Genomic DNA, 20,445 nt, shown 5'->3' with positions numbered 1-20,445 from the left:
ATTTAATATGGAGATTAGGAGTGTGTGGGCCAGAGGCCCCGACGTGGGTCCGTTAAGAGCAGTTTGCAACATTCTCGCTGATTGAGCAGATTAAGAAAATGATGGGAAACAATTGAGTTGACTTTTTTTTTGTTGTTGTTGTTTATGAGTTGTTGGCCGCGTTCTCGTTACTGGGGGAGCTGGAGGAGGAAGAGGAGGAGGAAGAAGGGGAGAAGTTCATTCCTGACAGGCCAGGAGGGTCTGTGGCTGTGTTCTGACCACTCAGGCTTTTCCTACACACGGGACATGTGTCATGCTGAGGGACGGACAGACCAAAAAAAAAAAAAAACACATCTCAGTTCTGCTTTACCCATCAACAAGATCTAATCAAAACTACAGCTTAAAAAATATAAGAACATTTGTCTCTTCTCTGACTAATATAGCTTCAAGAATTTTATTGTATTTATGGAATTCAGTTCAAAAGGTCTCATACACAGCATATTCTCATACACAGTGTAGATCTTACACCAGCCATCTCTGTTGTTCCAGTGCCTTAATAATACAAATGTTCTCTTAATTACTATTAATATCAGCAGGAGAATCACAAAAATTGTTGAATTGTTTACCTGTTCTAGCCAGGGTACTATACAGTCATTATGAAAGAGATGATTGCACGGAAGTTGCCTAACACTCTCCCCTTCGCTATAGTCTTCTTTACACACAGGACACTCTAAACCGGCACCTAGACAGAAGAAAAATACACACAGACAGACGTCATGTCATGACATGACGTCATAACTCCAAATGCTGCTAAATGTCTCTCACCGAGGCTATAAAAAGCAGGTCGTGAGAGAGGCAGTGACACGGTTTTCGGTGAACCACAGCACCTCACTGTCAGGTGACCAGTGTTTGTGTGAGAAAGAGCACAGTTAAGTTGAGAAAGGCTGATGATATATGGGGGTGAGGGTGCAGGCACTCACCCACATGCTCCTCTGTGATCTGAACTGTAGGGAGGCTCTTAATTTTCTCCCTGTCTGCTGGTGGGGGACCTGTATTTTCAAACTGATTTAATAACTGGGGGAGGAAAACATGGGGACAAATTATTGGAGCAGCATAACAAACATTTGAAATATGTAACAAATGTCTAGCATGTGTATTCATGCAAAAAGATCCTTGAGTTTTTAATGAGAAGGACAATATTACATAAAGTGAGGAATTATCCAGATATGAAAAGTATATTGTGAAAAATACTGTACCTGTGTGATAATTGCATCTAGTCCGTTGGCACCCCATGCGTAATCCATTGGATTAGAGTGAAGCATTCCCCTATGGTACATCAGTTTGAAATGTCATGATCACAAAAACACAGTAGATCACAACAAATGACAGAAACTGATATGAATCCAAAACAGATTTAATAACATAAATTTGCTGGGAAAGCAAAGACATACCAAGGCCCCATGCCCATGTTTGGCATAGCTGTTGGTGCAATAATTCCATTTACTAACTGCTGAATGATCCTGTGAATGAAAGAGCAAAAGCTTAAAGCCATGCCAAAATCAGATTGTTCATTATAGCGCTCCTGAGGTGACTGCAGTTCAGTCTTATACTTCAAGTAATCACTGAAAATACCACAACTGAAAAAAAGCTGCAGATACTCATGGTGGTATTCAGTTAATACTGCAGTGTTTTCACACTAAGTCTCCACTAACTGAGTAATCCGATAAGTTTACTTCCCCTCTCCAGATTTCAGGTAAGGCTTTAAGGACAGAAATACCTCTACAATAAAGAATTCAACCACAGAACAGAGACTGTTAAATGTTTAACAGTGAGGTATGGGTGTGTTTTATCCCAGCCAAAAACTGATTCCACCTGCATAACATCAAATTTCTGCAACCCTATCAGGCAGTCATCCGTCTGTCGCCAGATGGCACAGTTTGGCCCCTCACCCCTCTAACGTTGGCACGCCCTCATGCCGTGTTCCTTGTCTCCGGGGCACATGGCGCCCTCGCGGTTGCCGTGCGCCGTACCGCTGCCGAGATGCCATCTCCCGTTCTCGCCGGTTTTCTGCATCGCGGTTATCCTCTGTGGGCAACCCTGCTCTGAGGTCAAAGCCCTCGTCAAAAATACCCAGAGCAAACTGACCATAACCGTGGGGAAAAGTAAATAAATGTTGGTCCACGTTCTGAAAAAAAAAAGAGAGGAGAATTTCATAATGATAACCAAAGCATTTTAAATATCTTCACAAGCAGGGTTTAGTCCGGTATCATTCTACATGACAGACTGTGACTGGCACAATGGGCATATGAGGGAATCACCTCTATAGAGGGATGGTTCTGATCACTGGAAGAGGCTGTGGATGTGGACCCATTCTCTGAACTGGAGAAAAAAAAAGAGCATGCAATTTCATATGAAGTTATTAACACATTCCTGTCACCACAGCAGATAACATCATTGAAATGATTAAGTCAAATGGGTCCAAACTGTGAACTGGAAGTAATACACTAGTAACTGCATACAAAAGACAACAATTAAATGCAGTTATGGATTCATTGCAAAACAGTATAATACTGGTGGCACTGAAGGTCAGACCTTAAACCTATATAATGCACTGTGTATAAAACATGTTTTGCATTCTTTTTCTGACGGTCCCTCAGCCAAACAGCCAAGGCTTGGCAGGTCTCTGAACCAGGAATCAACTATATTACTGTATCCCCAATACAATACTACTGAAGCAACACATTTGTCAATGTCCCCCTACATTAATCCAACTTTATCCTCTGAATTAGACAAAAGCGAGCTAATACCTTGTCTCCTCAGGTAACTCCTCAATGAAGCCAGACTCACACCGTGGGCAGGTGTAGTCCTGCAAGAGAAAAGTCAAATCATCCTTCAGCATCACATATTGTCAGGCTAAGTCATATTACCTCTGAGATCCAGTCAAATGTTTGGTTTACTAAACTAAATGAAACTAGGACCACTGAGAAGTACCTGCCTGTTCTAAACATGTCAAGGCTATTTTCTTTTGATACTATCTATTGTTTCACAAGACGTCAGTATAAACACCAGAAGAATTCAAACTACAACAAAAGTTAGTATGCATAGAGGTTGTTAAGGAAACGTGCAACACAGCATGTTTGACATCTGTAACCAAACTAACCAAACAAAGCTGTGCATCGTTACCTTTGGCTGAGCCAAAGACCTTTGACTGTAACTCTACGCAGTTCATTCCAGAGGCTCGTACAATGAGGTGGCAAAATAACAGCTAAACGGGATTTTGAAGTGTACACCACAGCACTTTTCTAACACCATTGACGAGTTTCTACACCTAGACAGTATTTCACAGCACCAGATAAGGTGAAAAACATGTGACGGCATGCTCATTGCTTTGCTGACCTGACATTCCAAAACATTTTCTTTCTGACAGAAACTAAATCTAAATGAACTCTGAGAAATGCAGGACATGTAAGCACAAAAACAGTGAGACAAAAGCAACCTGTAACCTGTAACTAAAATTTTCGGTTATAGTCTTTTGAAAGACAAGTGAATTTAATAGCAAGTAGAGAAATCAAAATATATCTCTGCACTGCAAACGCTCATATGCTAAGTATCTGTGACAGGACGGATCTGTCATAGACACACGTGTCTGCTGCCTAACAATTAACAGATCATCCGACGGAAAATGAAAAATGTGGGAACATATTTAGTACTTCACATAAATCGCCAAACTAATAAATGATGCAAAGGTAGAGCACGACATCTCACATGGCAAAAGATATTTCACAATGCCCGATAAAAATTCTAGAGCACCAAATAACACAAAATATACAAGAATGGTGATTCTGACAACTGCCTTGTAAAAACGAGGAGGCTACTCAGTACTGCAGCAATTAGAAATCCATCAGTAATCTGTCTAAAAATACGACAGCCAGTAAAAAAAAATGCAAAATTTTACTGCCACTGCCCTTCAAATATGATAGTTCCATGATTTGGGGTGGAGAAGGTGCTAACTGTTACGGTATCTGACAGCTGCTGTGTTATCTCTTAATCTCACAAAAGCTCATTTAGATGAAACAACCAAACCAGCAGGGATATCTGACACTTTCAGTTCATCCTTACAGGTTTGCGGGGGACTATCCATGCAGGTGCCAATTAAGACAGCCACGAATTTAACAAAATTAGCAAACTGACATTTCCATATCCTCTGAAGTTCTTGCAGATGCAATACGACCATCCAGATACCCTTGTTATCCAAACAAGCTACAATTTACTGAGAAACCCTATCGGCTCCATCGGGTGTACAGTTAGCTAGCAATTAAGCTACTGTTGGTGCTATGTGATAGGCTAACGTTGGCTAGCTGATGAGCAACCAAGGGCACGTGAAACAGAAACAGCACCTATGATAGAAATAATGGACATACGAATGAACAATCCCAGAGTCGAAGCCTTATATTCTTGCTTACCGGGAGTTGGGGACTAATCTCCTCTGAACATCGGTGACAGAAAAACCGGCAGGGCCGTGGGGGAGCTTCCGCCATCTTCTGATTCACTATGGGACTCTAACCGAGAGGCAGCGAATACGGGTCAGGGGAAGGGACAAAATCTAGCGCTGGACGAATGTTCTGTACCTCCTAATGTGATCGGAGCCAAAGAACATAAGAATAAAAGAATGGGTGAACATATGAATACGTATTTTCATGTGAATATAATATCATTCAATGTAAATGTTTTATCATTATTACTGTTATTATTATCAGTGGTAGTAGTTGTAGTAGTAGTAATAGCACTAGTTTTTTTTTATTTGTAAGCGACCATGTACAATATTAAACATAAATGTTACCATTTAATCCATTGTACCACAGTTAGCCAAGGCTAATTTTCATCTGCAGTCCTCTGGCAGGTCACAATTAAAACTTCCACTCAGTAACAGAACAACATTAAGCAAACTTGACGAACAAAACAGAGCACAAAATACAAATCGCAAACAATGATGTATCACACACACACACCTTGTCAGGACCATGAGTATGTTAAACAACATAAAAACAAGGGTAATTGAGTACCAGGCAAAATGAAAATAATCCAAAATCAAGCAAAATACATAGAAAATAGAGTCAGTGATTGCAAAGTTGAGAAGCTTTTAACAGAATTTTCAATTTCAATTTTCAGTTTTTCAAAGCTGTTGACAGAACTACAAGACTTTATGTCTGGTAGGGCATCCCACTGAGCAGTGGCTTTCACAGAGAAAGCTGACCACCCAAAGGCAGTGCGGCGGAAGGATATAATATAATCTCTTATGGAAGCTATTCCTGATGATTTTACGGAGTTTTCCAAGCGAAAGTATACAAAGTCACATGCAGAAGCAGGGGCCAAACCATTTAAAATGTTATACACTAGACACAAATCTGAGAAGAGTCTAAAATTCTCAGAAGATGTTGTTGTTCTCAGAAGATGATGTTTCTCTAATATTCTACAGTGATGATACTGAAATGGCTTTTTATCCAAAATTTTTAAGGTTTGTTTATACAGGGATTCTAGTGGTCTAATAACTGGAGAAACAATTATTAGTCCACTCCAGTTATTAGCTATTTCTCCAGTTCTCTTTTACTGCTGTTGTTGTTGAATTGCTGATGTTATCATTATTAACAACAACTCTAACAACAACAATGATAATTTTGTTCTATTTACTTGTTTGTTTGTTTGTTGAATTCATCTATTGGCATATGTATATTCTAAGAGCATTTTATTGTGATTTCAGCGTATTATTCGAACAGCTTTTAGGTCTCCTCATGTTCCACACACACTCTTACTCTGCTGTAATCTTCATATGGAAAACTTTTGCTTTGGTTGTCATCCTGGAAATTCTTTAGTGTTTCTCAGCTCACAGAAGCATACTTTGACCTCATTCTGGAGTTGGAGATGAAGATAGAGCAGGGGAATAGAAAGTGAGAGGCAGCTGTGTTGTTGTTTTTTTCCAAATGCAGAGAGTGTACAACCAGAAGGAGGGTTATGATAAACCGGATATGTCGGGCAGTAGTGGTAGGGCCTATTACTGGGTTAAGGTTTTCCTCTTAGGTAGGTTTCTTTTTAAATGGTAACTTGGGGTAAAAACCCAGTAGCCTCTGATAATCATATGGAGGAGGGATTCCTCATGGAAATGAAAACAGGTGCCTTGCTGTTTCCATTATTATTATTCATATGTACTGACTGATAAGCTCTGACATTAAAAGATCCCTGTATTGCCCCACCATGGTTCATCTGGTTATTACACTTTAGATGTTTCATTGACTATACCCTCTCCTGCAGTGTGCAGGTGGACTGTAGCCTTCAAAAGAGGATCAACATACGGAGAGAGCAGATGGCAACAGCAGTGCCAGCTATAAAGAATTTACAGACCTTGTATTCTGTTTTTTCCCCTTATTCACAGTGATGGCACCAATACACACTCAGACAGCGAAAGCTGGGGCAACTTTTCTTGTGCCCAAACTGGTGTGTGAGAGTTAAAAAAAGGGAATCTGATCACTTGGCAAAGTATAATATAGAAACACCAATGCTGTCCCTTGCTGTGTAGTGGGCAGAAGATGTGTGATGTGAGAGAGCTGAGTGCAACACTAATTGTGGCTCTGCACTGTTGAGCCTCCAGTCCGTCCTACCTTTCTGGCAAGATTTGCTTATTGAAACCTTATGTTGATATTCAGAATTCAGAAAGTCAAGTACCTCTGGGCACTGGCCAGTGTTGGCCTTGAAGGACATGAAGAGCTTGTCATGTTGGACAAATAACTCATGTGTGGGGACAGAGCTGAGACTGAGATACCCATGGGCCGGGGGCCAAGCGGCTTACAGCAGCAGCAGCAGCAGTCAGGGAGTGGCTGTGGATGTGAATCAGGGGAGACCAAGGGTCATGACCTATACTGTATACAGCGCAGGCTGAGCTCAAAGAGGCCTTTTTTAGGATGGGGATGTGAGGACAAGACAATGCTCACTACACTTAGACTAGGACACATAGGTTTTGAATAGCATATGACACAGTGTGGGAAATCAGCCAGCTGGGAGGCATGAGTACTGTGAAGTGACAGAATCAGCAGTGCACTTATTGTTATGCCGTTTTAAGAATGCAGAAGAGATAGAAGTGAGGGGAACAAGGAGACGCAGACTCACTCTTACCAGCGCTCATTAATAAATCATCAGGGGGACGCCACCATTAAACTTTTATTTCAGTTTTTTATGGGACACAGGATTCGTGAGTAGAATTTAGGTGCTCTGAATCTCTAGACCACACTGCAGCAGTCCAGTGGGTAGCAGTAATGCACTTTAAATGCCAACCACACACACACACAAAAACAGAGCATTTTTTGTTAATGATAATGGTACAACACCAGAGTAATTATCAGTGATATTTATATAATGATCAATGATATATTTGATAAACTGGATTCAGAATGGAGTCGGGTCTCTATGCTGGAGCCTTATGGACAGTGGACACAGTGTTTGGTGTGTTATGATGAACAGATAGAGGCTTAAGTCACTGAAGTTTGAGGTACAGGGTTCTCTGTTACTAATGCTAATTACTCATCCTTACCAATAAAAAGATAGTAGAAAGTTAAAAACATACTATGTATAAAGTCTTCCTCTATCTTAGACTTATGTAGTGAGATCAGTAGATGGCTACAACTGGGTTGCAAATAGAGATTCTCTATAATATTGTTATAGCATGCATAAGATCCACCACTGATCATGGATGTATGATTAAAGGGGCAGCAGATAAAACAAGTCCCAAGAAATCAGATGTGACACAGTCAAGAGCTGTAATATTTTGTCTGTCATGTAAGCATGATTTAATGATGGAGGTGTGTTTAATTTGGTATAGATCAAGTTTTATGTGTATGGTATTTGGTGTATGGTGTAACAGCTAAAGAAGTGCTGGAGAGAAAGGAGTTTTGTGGTCCTGTTAGGTAAAGGAAAAGCCATTACAGTCCATTACAAGAGAAGAGGGGATTCAGAAGTATCAGCAGAGGTGGGATAAAAACAGGTGGTGTCATGGTTTGTTTAAATCAAATTCTGAATCACGTTTCGAAGGTAGGATCAAGGGGAAGAAATAATGTTATCTGGAAAATCCTGAACACACAGCACAGTGGAGGACTGTTGAAGTCGAAATGCTGTTCATATGCCAGAACAATAGGCGGCAGTAATGCGCATATTTCGTTGGAAGCCGGTTGCTAATGCAAAGTAAGACGAAGTAGGAGGAAAAGAACGTATCTGGATGTTTGCTAATTGTGACCAGAAAGCACAAACAGTCTAATATGGAGTCAGCTGATGGAGGTAAAATTGTGTTATATTTGTAAAATAGAATATAGAGTCTTTATTTATTTGTGTATATAAAAGCAGTGGGCTTAACTGCATCGCTCACAATGTTCTTTTGCAGTGATAACAGGTTAGCTAACCCTACGTTTAGCAAATCCGCTGGCGTAGGCTAAATCAACAGCATTGTTAAACTGTTGGAACATCACACTGTAGCCAAACAAACCAACGACAATTATTTAATAATAATTATTTTTATGTGTTTCAGTTGGATAATGTTAAAACGGAAGTCAATAGTTTTTAGCTACTGGCCCTATGCTGGACGTTACAAACTAATCAGCTGCACCATCTACAGAGTAAAGCACTGATAGTATATTAGTAGTAGTAGTATTGTGTCAGCTTAGTATCCCAGTCTGCTAAACATGTACTGGACTCTTGAATTGTCCGCGACGAGTCATGTCCAACAAAAGAAAGACTGTTTCCAATGTACTGGCGAAAGAAATGCAAATAATTAAACATATCCATGAGGGGGCAAGATTAGGAGCCTCTCTGTCCAAGTGCATTTTTGTTTATGAAATCGTTACCTCTTTCTGAGGGTAAATTGTAGCGCGTCACCATGTATTAGCTTTCCATGAATTACTAGCAGTCATCTTCGTGGTGCAGTTGTACTGCTGCTGTACAAATACTTTCTGCCCTTCTCAGCAGGGCGAGGAGGTTGGAAGTTCAAGTCCGCCCAAAAGAGCAAGACCAATGTCAACATTCTACGTCAAGAGGAGTTAATAGCACAGAAGAAACGGGAAATTGAAGCAAAGATGGCAGAACAGGCCAAGAAGAACCTTGCTACCCCTAGCAAGCCGTTGCCAGAAAGGTAGCCCATTTCCTGTAATTACTGTAAACACTTGCCTGCACCATCTCAGAGAGCTAACTTTAGATTCATGGCTGTTTTCTTGTAGCCCAAGCCCGCAAGGATCAACATCAAACAAATTTGTGAATGACGGCAGCTTCCTCCAACAGTTCCTGAAAATGCAGAAGGAGAAATCAAGCACAAACTCAGGTCAGCTAACTGATCTACTAAAACAGCCCAAAGCAAAGTGAATGTCGTTTTGATCATTATTCAAGAAGAGCATTTCTGAAATTTCCATGCGCATTTCTGATAAACCATATTCCTAAAAGTGTCCTCCAAATTTATGATCATAAATCTTTTATTCAGCCCCCAACAGCGATGCCCAAAGCGGCGCTCCTTCCACGCAGACTCCACCCTCCAGTGCCCCTCAGAAGAAGAGTATTCTCATTGGCAAACGGCCAGGCCTGGGCATCAGCAGCATGATCAGTCAATTTAAGAATTACTCCCAAACCAAGAAAACACCTGTTCAATCTTCTAGACCCAGTATCTTCTGTTCCCCTGATGATGAAGAGGAAGAGAGCGAGGACTCACACTTTCTGGAGGTTAAAGGTACCTCGCTGTCCTTTTTTTTTTTTTTTTCCCCCGCTAATTACAAAGTAGCCGTCGGTGTCTGCCTGACAGAAAGAAATTTGGTTCGTCTGTGCTGACGTTTGGTCAGTTCATAATGAGAATTACCAACAAATAACAAGATCAGTGGCTCGTATTTACATGTATCCACACATAGATATAATGAAGCTGGAAGGTTTGAGTGTGCTTCAAAGAAATAACCTCATATGAATGTACTCACTAGCATTTTGAAATGACGCAATGCCACAGTCTCATTACTCCAAAAGTTCTTCCTGTCAGATGCAGAATAGCACATTTGGGAGGTGTGATGGTATTTAATAACGGAAAGCCGTTGTTAAAGATGGCAGTTGGAGTGCTGGTGGAATATTACTCTTTTCATCCCGGCCCCTGCTCCTATGTCATGTCTTATCAGTGGACTCTAGTGAGTATGTGAGTTATGCCGGGGTACTCATAGCCTGCTTAAAGTTTCCCCCCCAGAGGACGAAGAATTGCGACTCATTTTGGACAAGTTGGCTGCTTTTGTAGCGGAAGGGGGACCTGAGCTGGAGAGGAAAGCTATGGAGGAGTACAAAGACAACCCAGTCTTCTCGTAAGTTCCTGTTTGTGCTTTCGCCCCATTATATTTCGTCTTCAGGTTGAATTTAATCTTTACAGTGTGCGACTTGCATAAGATCACGAGTGATGGAATATTCCAAATTGGTGCGGAAAAATTGGGGATTATTTCTTTTTTTTTTTTTTTTGTCGGTCAGATCAAGACTTTGTTCGTTGATTTGCATGCCTTTTGTGTATTTTAATAACATTTTCCTTTCGTACTCATTTTCTACAGGTTCTTGTTTGAAAAGAACAGCCGGGAATATCTGTTCTATCGGAAGAGAGTGGCTGAAATAAGAAAAGAGAACCTGAAATCTGATACAGCTACACAGGATAATGGTAAGATGAACTCTGTTTATTTCATTCACTTATATTTCACACCTTTCTTTAGTGGATCTATAGAAGGACTCAAAGAAAGAGTCTTGGTGGTTAAATTTGGATGTGTCTGGGCTAAAAAGAATACCATTCAAAATTTCTGCGTGCCTCCTAAAACTTATCACTTTAACAAAATTATTGAGTGATAATGGTCTGATTCCATTACTGAGGCTGTTGCTGTTGGTGACTGTTCCTAGCAGAAAAATTACCTTCCTGTTCCCAATCCCTCCCACTGCCCCCTTGCTCCTCCCTTTCTCATCCTCCACATGCTGTAGAGTCATATTGGCTGTTGAGTAGTAGTGTGAGTTGAGACCCAGTACTGATAGGCTGCTTAAAGTCTCCTCCCCAGTGGACGAGGAAACCAGGAAAGTGGCAGAGAAGCTGGCCCGATTTGTGGCTGATGGCGGCCCGGAGGTGGAGGCCATCGCTGCCCAGAACAATCGTGACAACCCCATGTTCAGGTAAGACCACCTCTAAAATATGTCTAATATCCAGGGTTATCCCCTACCTTTTAAACCAGTGCTAAACTTCAGTATTCAGGTGGGACACTTCTGAGAGCGCACCCTTGTCCTTAAAACTAGCGGTACTAAGCAACCATCAGGTAAGAACAGAGCCCCTGTTCCATAAACCACAAATCTGTGCTCACAGACTGCCTTGCAGCCATGACCCTCTGAGCCATGACAACCCCATCTAAAACACAGTCTTCAGGTGAAACAGAGCACATACTTTTGAAACTGCATTGAGCCTTTAGGTGAAAGAGCACTCGCGCTGCTTAAACCAGAGATAATTATCAGCCATCAGGCGAGACACTCCTAATCTCTGAAGCCACAGGCACAGACAAGAGTGAGACAGCATCCCTAACCATGAAACCAAAGCTAATAGCCAGGGTTCAGGTAAGATAAAGGGCATTTGGCTCAAGCTGTTGCCCGTGCAAGTGTGCTACTTCAGAGCTACATGATATTACTGCCGCCAGCAGTACTGGCATCAGAACCGTTAGCCCCAGTTCTGGGAAAAAAAACAAACAAACAAGTAGAGTTCCGCTCTCTAGTTTGACGGTGGGAAAAACAGAAGAATAAGCCAATAAGGCGTGTAGAGTATGCGATTTTCTGATTTCAACTTACTTTATTTATCTCCAAATAAGCTCCCATGTTCCCTCCTAGATCAGGATATCAGCCTCCACCTTTAACAAGGAAGCAGAGTTATGCTTTCTGGTCAAGCTGAAAACACACATACCAATATCAAAAATACCCAGTCACCGTAAGCCACCCCCCTCAGGCGCTTAGCGCTTGCATCACTGGCGCTTTTCGGCTTGTGAAATGACCACATTTCACCTTATTGGGCAAGAGTATTTTGCACTGAAGAATAAGGTTTACAGCAGTCAAATTAAGGTCTGTTGTTTGTACTATAGTCAGGAAGACTGCCTCAGCAACTGCAGCAGTCCAGCTCAGTCTTTAGTGGTTTCATTATTATGATTAAATACGGCTCTGATTGTTCCAGAAATAATGTGAGTCACAGAAGTCCCATGTGTAATGGTAGATTTGTAGTCAATTGTTCAGTTCATGTTCAGTTGTCAGTTTGTTTTAATTCCGATCTGGAAAAATAAATTTGGGTCTTACTTATTTATTTATGCATTTATTTTTGAATGGCAGCTTTTTGTATGATCAGCAAAGCCCAGGTCACTTCTTCTACAAGGACAAATTGGAAGAATTTCGCAGAGCCAAAAACGGCCAGAGCTCCTCTTCTCCAGGCAGCCAGCCGGGACTGGCGTCCAAACGCCCGGCTACATCACCTCTGACCCTACACGCTTCCTCAACCCCCACACAGCACCCCCACTTTACAGACTCCCCAGTCTCTCAGTCACAGGAAGCAACCGCCACCTCTGCCAAGAAAAAGAGGAAGAGTCGGTGGGGGGCAGAGGACGACAGAGTGGAGATACCCGTTCCACCGATTGTCGCCCCCCAGTCACCGACAGCTGAGCCTGACGTGCCCTCTCTCTCTGGTACTCCAGAACCAGTTCAACTCCAGTGCATAGAACTATTACAGATAACTTATAGAACAGATACTGCTAAACTCACACACACACCTGAGCCTGACGTGCCCTCTCTCTCTGGTACTCCAGAACCAGTTCAACTCCAATGCATAGAACTATTACAGATAACTTATAGAACAGATACTACTAAACTCACACACACACCTTAGCCTGACGTGCCCTCTCTCTCTGGTACTCCAGAACCAGTTCAACTCCAATGCATAGAACTATTACAGATAACTTAAAGTTATAGAGCAAATACTTCTAAACTCACACACAGACCTAAGCCTGACACAGCCTCTCTCAGGCAATGTGTAACCTTGTAAGTAAACACCACACAAACAGCTATTCTATCTCATTCAGCACTTTGGATCAAATACAGCTGCAATTTGCCCACTAAACTGAACCTGAGATGTGAGTCTGTGCTTAGACAGATGTGATTCATTAGAGCTGACGGTAGGACCCATATCACATTACCAATTCCATGGCATGGTGTCACATGAAAATGTGATTGTATTAGAATGGGCAAGATCACATGTAGCGTTCCTTCAGGATTTTTGAAACATATATCTTTGGATCTGGAAAGCATTGCCGTGGTCCATTCATTGTGGTTGTGTGTGTGTGTGTTTTAGCTCAGGAGCTGAGGGGTCTGGGCTATAAGAAGGGCAAGCCCGTGGGTTTGGTCGGAGTGACAGAGCTGTCAGAGGATCAAAAGAAGCAGCTGAAGGAGCAGCAGGAAGTACGAACCCCAACCTGAACTCAACTCAGTGGCTCAATGCCTCATGTTTATTCAGGACAGGACACGCTGCACAACCACACAAATCATTTCTTACACACAAAAAGCCTGGACACTGGGCGCTAGTCTCTCTGTTACACTGAATAATAAGTCATAGTTATACTCCCATAGTTTTTTTTTTTTTTTTCCTTCATGTTGCATGACCTGTATGTTTGTCCTGGTTCTGACTGTATTTGCCTTTCCCTGAGACTCAAGTAGATGATTACCACTTCAAAGACATACTATGTTATTCGGCCCCGCAGGCCTGTGCTCGAGCTGTCGGCACGGTAACCTTTTGAATGTCGGCCTTTTGTGCGGCCTTAAGGGAGATCGATTTGGTTTGATAGAATCGTGCGCTGTGTGTGTATTGCAGATGCAGGAGATGTTTGATATGATCATGAAGCATAAGAAGGCCATGCAGGAGATGCAGCTTATGTGGGAGAAAGCCATCAGGGACCACCAGCATGAGTACGACAGTGACGAGGAAGTGGACTCCCAGGCGGGGACCTGGGAACACAGACTCAGGAGAATGGAGATGGAGAAGACGCGAGGTGAGCTCTGTCTGGACGTCCTCTCCCTTTCACACACCACACTTCACGCTCCAGCTTTTCAGTAGGGGGTCTGTAATACCCGTGTGTGTGTGTGTGTTCACATTTGGATGGCACGTGCATCCTGCATGTTGTTTCACTGAACTCTGTTGTTTGAGCTCCTTCATATCATCTTTTGTCCTGCTACTGCTGTTGGAATAGCTATGAAGTGGACGCTCATTTTTTTTTTGTGCTCGTGATGGATTTTGCTGAACAAATACACAGCTACATTGAAAAATATTACAGAGTACGTTTGCCTGTCTTTGACACATATTGACAGGAGGCTAATTACTGACAAAATGACTCTTGTTCATTGTATATGATTACATTTTTATAAGCAGAGTGAATTTACAGGAATTTGTTTTTTTGGTTTTTAAAATATTAGAGGGTTTAATGTTTTAGCTGTTGAGGTTATAACATATTCAGGGCTGTCTGAACACTGGGGCTCTGGGACAGGGGCACTGTGATTGGTGAGTGTCTGGTTATGAGCTGGTTTTTTTTTTTCCCCCCTCCCCTTAGAATGGGCGGAGCAGTTGACTGAGATGGGTAAAGGGAAGCATTTCATCGGTGACTTCCTGCCCCCTGATGAACTGGAAAAGTTCATGGAGACCTTCAAGGCACTAAAGGTCAGTCTGTTGTTTGTAGTGCTGACAATACCAGTGTTAAAGCAGGAACTGACAAATCCCTGTTCTATTAAGTAAACATCAAAATCTGCTCACTGAGGTTAGTTTTTTAGGAAGCCCAAGTGACAAGCACAAATCACTGCTTCAACAGTAATGGCTCCACCTTGGATAAAGGCTGTATCTAACTATATCTCTTTCTCTCACTCTGTGTGAATTGCAGGAAGGTCGTGATCCAGACTACTCTGAGTATAAGGAGTTTAAACTGACAGTGGAGAACATTGGTTTCCAGATGTTGATGAAGATGGGTTGGAAAGAGGGAGAAGGCCTGGGCTCTGAAGGACAGGGTATTAAGAATCCAGTCAACAAGTACGCATTTTCACAAATCGCATTCATTAATATAAAAGATATAATGATACCTAATCTCTGAAACCCTGTCAAAGGAGAGCTTCATCACCCTCTATAATCACTCGTATACATTTGCATATCATTGCTTTTGAAGAACCTTCTTAACTATGGGTATCAGCTGGGAAGACATTGTTTCATTTTATCTATTTGCATTTTTCAAATATTTAGATGTGTTCAGATTTTACATGAAATTTATATGTACATATGTAATAATGTAGTGCATTTTCTGCCCTGGAAGTAATTGTTGTGTGTTGTGCATCCACAAGAGGGATACACAAACACTGAGCTTAACCATGATCACTGGGCTTTTTGTCCTGCCAGTTTAATAAAAAACAAAACCTGCAGAAAAATAGGGTTAAGCTGTTTTTCATCATCCGGGACACGTCACCACACATTGCAACATAAACAGGAAAATCTTCGTTATCAGTAGGCTTGTACAACATTTTGAAATGACAAGCGAGCTGAAATTTTAAGATGGCCCGCTGTTTTTGGTGCTTGTGACTGGTCTATATTCTGAGTTTTGGGATCAGAGTTTTTTTGCACTCGTATGAAATAGGCATAATTGTCGTGACACCCACACTTCTTAGAAGACTTGCATTTGTCAGACTCGCAGAAAATGAATGAATGTATCGTGCTCTCCTGTGGTCTTGTAAAATTACAGTGGTATTCAGATATTTCTCACTATGTATGTCCCTGTCCATGTACAAAGGTGGTGAGACTAAACCCAAACTGTCTTTATTCATTTGAATGCACACTTTTATCTCAAATTATGCACTATGTTTCCCTCCCCCACTCTACCAGTTTGATGAAGGTTTAAATGCTGATTGTGTTTGACATACCTACTGTCAAAAGGTAGATCTTACGCTGAAGTGATAGTATAATACAGCCATTAGCTATAATTATGTTAATTATGTTAAACTGTTTTTTTTTTTCATCAGTAAATGACGGTGTACAAATAATGATTGTTGGTGTGACACAGGGGTACAACAGCAGTGGATGGCGCGGGGTTCGGAGTTGACAGACCAGCGGAACTCTCAAAAAATGATGATGAATATGATGCTTTCCGTAAAAGAATGATGCTGGCTTACCGTTTCCGACCCAACCCTCTGGTGACTACCGTTCAGTTTTCACAGTTTACAATTCTCTTACATATGACACCATGTTTTACTCCTGTATTATTAGTAGCAGAATGTGTATTTGTGTATCTCCTGATCCAGTTCTTCCTTATCCTTCAGTATGTCCGAACTGGAGGTGTATGTGTCAGTTAAGTTGTGGTTCTGGCTTAGTTTGGCATGCTTTTCATAGTTTTAACGACTCATCACTAAGCTAATATTTTAACAGGGCTCACTTGTTTGAGTGAAGCTGTTCTGAGATTACTGGTTTAAACTGTTAACTGTTCTTTCTTTCTTTGATCCATCAGAACAATCCAAGGAGACCATACTACTGATGGTGTCAACAGATATGCCACAGCTACATCGTCTGACCCGTTTTACCTTTGGCCTTTCAAAGCGTTACAATGACACGTTCTTGGAACTTTTCGTTGAAAAAATTGCAAGAGTGATTTGAGTCTTGTGTTGTACTTTTTTCCACTTTTTTTTTTCATTTTTTTTCTTTTTCTTTTCTTTTTTTTTTTTTTTTTAGTGGAAACACCACCTGTCAAATACCGTTTCTCTGAATGCAAGCACTGTTTTTGTCTGACTTTTTCACATTTGTGTTTTGTTTCACCATAAATCAGACAAACTGTACTTAGATTTTTTTTACACTCTGTACATCAGTTAGCATATCTGCTAAAACAGAGTTTCACAGGTTATTTCTTGCCATTTATTTTACTTATCTCCTGCTCTCTGGAAACTTAATCTACTTTTCTTAATTTCTCATAGCCACATGAAACGGATTCTTAGGAGGACTAGGAAGTGTATCAGTTGTTTTATCAGTTTGTGAAGGTTTTAACAGAGAACAATCTAATATTATACTGGTGCATCGTCATACCCACAGGTAATGAATGTAGTATGCTCTGCCATCCTCTATTAAAATTTCAGTGGTCTCCAATCGCTCGGGATGTGTCTGTTATTAACCATTATACCATGCATCAAGAGAACTGAAGTTAATGATTTAAATTTAATATATTCTTTCCCTCACAGAGTGACACCTCTCTTATTTTGGGTCTCTTTCTGTAAATGTCACATCCTAATTGTCAGTATTTACAAGTTTAATGGGTTATATTGTTGGGGTGGGGGGAGGGGGGGGGGGGGGTAATAAACACCCTCGCTAGTAGTGAAAGGCACTAAAAAAAAAAAAGTCAAGGTTTTAATATATTGTTGCTTTACATGACTGATACAGATGAGTTGTATCATTACATGGTATTGACACGTTTTTCACAACTTTTTACTGTATAATACGAATAGTACTCTGACTGTACGATCATCTGTCCAAAACATTAAACTACACTTTCTGAAATAACTGATCTGAAATTAGGGAGTGTGACTGTGAACGACCACAGTTCTCTGAGCATACTGACTAGCCCAAGCGCAGTGGCAAAGGACAGAGTGTGACTCGACTGAGTCAGTGCTGTAGTAAGGAGCATGAACATAGCCCTGTAATCAGAGCTTCAGTTTTCCATTCCCCAGGGTTTACACTTGTTAAATATAACCCACATTGCCCAGCTAAGCAAAAGAAGTCAGCAGCACTGTGATGAATTGCTCTGTGCTGCTGGAACCAGGTACTCATGAACTATTTGAGAGAATTTGACCCAAAATGGCAGTTTGTTGTGACTTGGCCAGTGTGACTTCAACACGTCCTTATCTCTGACTTTCAAAATACCTTCATTTTTGTAGGTAATGACCTCTGACCATATGGCGTACTTTGATAATTCAACAGGACCAGCACATTTTTCGGCTTCATACTACATAGCTTTGTAGCCACTACTGAGGTTGCTAATAGCATTGTTGCTCCTTTACACGTCAGCTGCTAATCAGAGGTGCAACAGGTGACTATCCGCTTGTGCACAAGACAACAGCATGTTTAAATGACTGTTTGTGGTGACAATGTGTGTAGTCACCTTGTTTTGCACCTAAACCAGCTTACTTAATGCAAAAGACCATGCCCCTATGAATTCATGAAAAAATGTTCTATGAAATTTTTATAAGAGTGATCATTATATGGTGAGCATGGCCACTCAAGGCCACACTACCTTTGTTGGATGTAGATATAGTGAAAGGCCAACCCGAGCGGTATAATATTCACATCTGACTTAAAGATGCACCATGCAGTCAAAGTAGATGTGTTTCTTGGTAACCCTGTATGGTTATGCAGCTTCCCTCTGAGAGACTATGACAACCCAAAATCTGAGTCAAATCACGGAGAAAGCATATACTGTCCGTTACAACTGGCAGAGCACCAGAATAGCGCAGCTTCACTGAACTGTACCTAAACCTTTTTAAAAATAAAAGGTCAGAGTAGATAGTTGTTAACCTTTCTCTTTTTTTTTCATTTTTAGTCAAATTTGTGGTATTTGTTTGATTAATCAAATAATGTGAATGTGTCATAAAGGATAGGATTCTTTTCTCGCCATTAGGAGTTGCCGCTCAGGCCCTAGTGTAATGTGCAAGGTAAAGAATGCAATAGGAGTGTTGACGCACTGACGTGAAAGGTTGGCATTTAGCTCTATCAGTGCGAGGGGGGAGGTAAACAAGATGGCGGCAGCCGTGGAGCAACTGCATCAGTGAGAGCAGACCTCCAAAATAAATGCATGCGGTGACAGTACATAATTTGATAACAAGATAGAGCAAATTACATCTAAACCTATGGATTCTGAATGTCGCTATGTGAAGGTAAGATATTTGGTAACAATTTGGCTAACATTTTGCAAGCTATCCTTTGCAGTCATTTTTGACTAGCAGTTAGCTTGTTGCAGTTAGCTAGCTATCGCTGCGGCTTGACAACACAAGATTGGTGGAACTGTTGACTAGTTTGTTGGACCGGTCGCACTTTTTAAGGTCTGATATAGAGAAATGTGAGTGGATGTTTCTTGAGAGGAGTGCCGAATAAACACGGCTCATTTGTCGGCAAATGTGATCTAGCGCCTGGAGCACAAAGAGTTAAAATGTAAATAAAGTCTGGGAAGCGTGCCTGTCTTTAGCTTGTTCGCCAGCGGTAAGCTGTCCTGTGTAGTGTTTAGGCTACTTTAGCTAGCTCGCTCACTTAGTTGGGCTGTTCGGCTTCTCATTCTAGCAAGCGGTTAGTGCTCAACCATTAGAGAATTATCCTAGCAACCAAACAGGCTAACTTATGATTAGCTCCGGTCTGTGCCTGCTATCTCTTTATGACTGCCGTAGTTTGCATATGTAAATGAAACAGCTTTACTAAATACTAATTGTCAGCACAGTTATCGAGTTGTTCCTTTATATTCCATGCCGCCTTGTCCAAAATATTGGTCAAAGCAATGTGCGACACTTCTAGCTTGCTAACCGGCTAAATACACGGCGGTAGTTAGTTAACTCATGTACAGCTAACGCTAACTTCACTGTGTGAGGAATCTCTTAGCATGCTAATTACTGTAGTTTCTTCCTTGTTAAATGCCTGCGATGTAGATAGTTGTTCCATAATAACATCCGGAGGAATACTTATCAGAACTGACATATAATCATAATCTGTATGAAATGCTCCCTTGAGTAGAGTAAAAGTATAAATTAATTAGCCGATTGATTTACCTCTGTCAGATCGCGCTGCTGCTCGTAAACAAATCAACTGCGCTACCATAAATGCGTTTTATGAATAGCTGATGAAGCCGGCTAACTTTAAATTGGTTTCTCTGACAATCTCTGTCGTGATTACTTCCTGTTCGTTTTTAACATTTATACCCTCTCAGATTTTTCTTGTCCGTCCTTTTTAGTTATTCAGCTCTGTGTAGCCCAGCTAACAATGTAAGGAGTGTTTTGTTGTCTTTCTTTTCGTCTGCTGTAATACTTATTTCTTATTTCAGGTATGCTGGATGTTTGGATAAGCATAGGGGCAGCAGAGTGGACTCGCTGTCATGCTGAGTAGAGAACAGAGATCCTAACGTTTGTAGCTTACCACACCAAAGAGAAAAGTGTTTGTTTCACTCCCCAACCCTTGTCTCCGTGCAGTATTTTGGACTGGCAAGATGTGCGATAACTCAATGGACCTGATACCCTGAATGATATTTTGGAGTGCAACAAGGACCTCATAGCCAAAGCTGGATGCTTCGCTTGGCGGTCGAGTAATAATCAGTCAGTTTGCCACAGTGTTGAACTGGAACATCGCCAGAGATGAGCAAATGTTCAGTCACAGAG

General features: G+C 41.3%; 2 protein-coding genes across 3 annotated transcripts; one reads left to right on the top strand and one right to left on the bottom strand.

Moving 5' to 3' along the window:
- rnf126 (ring finger protein 126) lies at window positions 1-4,517 on the bottom strand. Of its 2 annotated transcripts, none has more exons than XM_030775794.1 (9): window positions 4,443-4,517; window positions 2,787-2,845; window positions 2,298-2,358; window positions 1,929-2,164; window positions 1,431-1,499; window positions 1,236-1,305; window positions 960-1,053; window positions 606-721; window positions 1-295 (listed from the first exon to the last, which is right to left on the bottom strand). In XM_030775794.1, exons 1-9 carry the CDS (start codon window positions 4,515-4,517, stop codon window positions 143-145), a joined length of 933 nt encoding a protein of 310 aa, XP_030631654.1. In that variant the 3' UTR covers window positions 1-142. The 2 variants fall into 2 exon arrangements, with proteins under 2 accessions (XP_030631654.1, XP_030631655.1); XM_030775795.1 differs by having other exon boundaries at window positions 2,010-2,164.
- Window positions 4,518-8,230: 3,713 nt separating this feature from the next.
- sugp1 (SURP and G patch domain containing 1) lies at window positions 8,231-16,677 on the top strand. The gene is made up of 14 exons (XM_030775567.1): window positions 8,231-8,298; window positions 8,980-9,145; window positions 9,231-9,331; window positions 9,488-9,730; window positions 10,214-10,337; window positions 10,575-10,678; window positions 11,052-11,175; window positions 12,364-12,713; window positions 13,376-13,482; window positions 13,892-14,069; window positions 14,625-14,731; window positions 14,949-15,094; window positions 16,113-16,242; window positions 16,554-16,677. Exons 1-14 carry the CDS (start codon window positions 8,280-8,282, stop codon window positions 16,578-16,580), a joined length of 1,926 nt encoding a protein of 641 aa, XP_030631427.1. The 5' UTR covers window positions 8,231-8,279; the 3' UTR covers window positions 16,581-16,677.
- Window positions 16,678-20,445: the final 3,768 nt, after the last annotated feature.

Source organism: Chanos chanos, chromosome 5 (assembly GCF_902362185.1).
Source record: "Chanos chanos chromosome 5, fChaCha1.1, whole genome shotgun sequence".
Taxonomy (NCBI): domain Eukaryota; kingdom Metazoa; phylum Chordata; class Actinopteri; order Gonorynchiformes; family Chanidae; genus Chanos; species Chanos chanos.
The sequence above is the reverse complement of the archived record's forward strand: the minus strand, read 5'-3'. Positions and strand labels throughout refer to the sequence as shown.